The sequence below is a fragment of the Tupaia chinensis genome, unplaced genomic scaffold (genome assembly GCF_000334495.1).
Source record: "Tupaia chinensis unplaced genomic scaffold, TupChi_1.0 Scaffold140400_1, whole genome shotgun sequence".
NCBI lineage: Eukaryota > Metazoa > Chordata > Mammalia > Scandentia > Tupaiidae > Tupaia > Tupaia belangeri.
The window spans coordinates 734,844-737,301 of record NW_006200277.1 but is presented as its reverse complement, the minus strand read 5'-3'; the positions used below and the strand labels follow the sequence as shown (position 1 = coordinate 737,301).

The window sequence follows — 2,458 nt, the reverse complement described above, 5'->3', positions numbered from 1 at the left end:
TTTCTTTCTTTCTTTCTTTCTTTCTTTCTTTCTTTCTTTCTTTCTTTCTTTCTTTCTTTCTTTCTTTCTCTTTCCTTCTTTTTTCTGAGTGTTTATTTATTTATTTATTTATTTATTTATTTATTTTTTGCTATAGGGCATGTGAAGTCGCAGGAGAGACAGAGATGGAGAAACAGAAAGCGAGAAATCACCCCCGGGCGGCATGGTCACACTGCAGTCCTTTCTCCATTCTTCTCCTGGGCTCTTGGGCATGCACGTGCACGCACACACATGCATACACACATGCACACACATGCACACACAGGCAGACGAAACACACCTGTGGGCTGGACTCTGCTCATGGACTTCACCCTGCACATGACACCCCACTGTGCAAGGATTTGTCACACCTGCTGCTGGTGCAAGTTTTCAGGCAGAGCAGAGAGGGAGGACAGGAATGCGGAGGCTTCGTGCAGAGCCAGGGGGACAGGGAGTGCAGAGGGACAAGTGGAGCCCCAGGTCTGAGGGCTGCCCTTTCCTGCCGTGGCCTCTCGGCTGGGACAAGGGTGTGTACCCATGCCTGGCTCTTTTCAGACAGGGTCTCGCTACGTGGCCCAGGACAGCTTTGGCCTCACCAGCCTCCTGTCTTGGTCACCCCAGTCACCCAGGACCAAGGCACAAACTGCCTGGTGTGTAGGTGAGATGAGGACCAGGAGCCGAACCCTGGGTTCCCACGTGAGCCCGGCCCGCAGAACACGGGGTCCCAGCGCACACATGGTGGGCCACGTGAGAACTCCCTGAGTCATTCTTATCCTTTGGAATCCGTAAGAGGAGGTAAAAGAAGCACTCGGGAGGGGTGTTGGATATTCTTGAAACAGAAACAAACATGCCACTTATTTACATAAAACACATGACAGCTACTTAAACGTAATTCCTTTTTTTTTTTTTTGGAGAGGTTTTTGCTATAGGGTGCATGCACTCGCCAGAAAAACAGAGAGAGACAGAAAGCGAGAAATCACCCCCCGGGGGGATGGCCACGCCACAGTCCCTTCTCCTCCATCCTCCTCTTGGGATCTTGGGCATGCACGCACATGTGCCCGATGTGAGTTTAAGCCACCGGGTCCAGGACTCCAACCGCAGTCAACTACATGGGAGTCCAGTGACATAGCCATTACGACAACTGCTGGTCCTTAAGTAATTCTTCTCTAGCCATTGATTAGACAGATCTCTAAGACTTTCCTGCCAAGCAACATTCCCTAGTCTTTCTTGTTACAGTATCTTTTGCTTTTTGAGAGACTTTTGTTATAAGATACATGTGCTTGCCAGAGAGACAGAGAGACAGGAAGCAAGGAATCGCTCCCAGGGGGGATATCCGGCCATGCCGCAATCCCTTCTCCTCCATTCTCCTCCCAGGATCTTGGGCACGCATGCACACACACCCAGCGTGAGTTTTAAGCCACTGGGTCTGGGTCTTGAACCACGGTTGACAATGTGGGAGTCCAGGGACATAACCACTGTGCAATCTGCTGGTTCCCATTACAGTATCTTTAAGAATATGACTAACGCACGCTTCAGCTTGTTCGCATGGACTTCCCACCCAGCTCTGAGTGTGGATCTTGTGTTGCCCTGAACCTGCTCCAAACCCCGGTGGACCGCCGATGGGCTCGTCCCTCTGCCCTCGAGAACTGGTGGCTGTCCCCTTCTTTGTGGGCGGGGTCACATCTCCTCCTTCCTCCCCCAGGACCCCTTCTGCCTCCTCAGGACAGGAGAGGCAGGCAGGCCCTGCGGAGGGCCCAGCAGGGGTGCACAAGGAGCTGCCGTCCAGTGCTGGGGAGGACCGAGCCCTGCTCCTCGGGTTCGCAATGATGGGCTTCTCAGCCGTCATGTTCTTCCTGCTTGGAACCACCACCCTGAAGCCTCTCCTGCTCAGGTAAGGGACATGTCAGCGCCTGGCTCACGGTGAAGGACCAGCTGGCTTCGCTTCCCCAGTCCTGGCCCCCTTGGCGGCAGTCCAGGACAGGGAGCACTCAGGGCCGAGAGGCAGCAGGGCGGGCGGAAGACGTGGTAGGAAAGTGGAAGGGATTCCCTCCGCCCGTCCCAGCCCGCATTGCTCCCCAGTGCGCAGTTCATGCACGAGGCGTTGACGGAGGTCACACCTTCTCCCTGAGAGGTCGCCCGGGACCTGCCTGAGCCCCGCGCCAGGCTCTTGCAGAGGGTGGAGGCTGCGAGGAGGCGCTGTCTGATCCCGAGTGGTTCCGACAGCGGGAAAGCCAGGGGCAGCTCTGGACAGCGAAGAGCAAGGCCCGGGATGGGCCCGAGGTCAGGAGCCAGCGGGAAAGGCCGCGGGGGGAAGCGGGCGGCCCAGTGAGAGGGCGGGATCCCCCCCACTCTGGGTCGCCATTACCAGGGGCGCGGGGAGGGCTTCTCCCCGGCTCGGCGGGCACCAGGAGTTTGTCTCCTCCGTGGCTGTGGGCGCTCA

At 56.4% G+C, this 2,458-nt stretch overlaps 1 protein-coding gene across 1 annotated transcript in view; it reads left to right on the top strand.

The window, feature by feature from the left end:
* Positions 1-1,497: 1,497 nt before the first annotated feature.
* KCNMB3 (potassium calcium-activated channel subfamily M regulatory beta subunit 3) overlaps positions 1,498-2,458 on the top strand; it is a 5,735-nt gene continuing 4,774 nt past the window's right edge. The window contains exon 1 of the mRNA XM_006162738.3: positions 1,498-1,909. Within this exon, the coding sequence (XP_006162800.1) occupies positions 1,638-1,909 (272 nt within the window). The 5' untranslated portion in view covers positions 1,498-1,637. The remainder of the gene's footprint in view (positions 1,910-2,458) is intronic.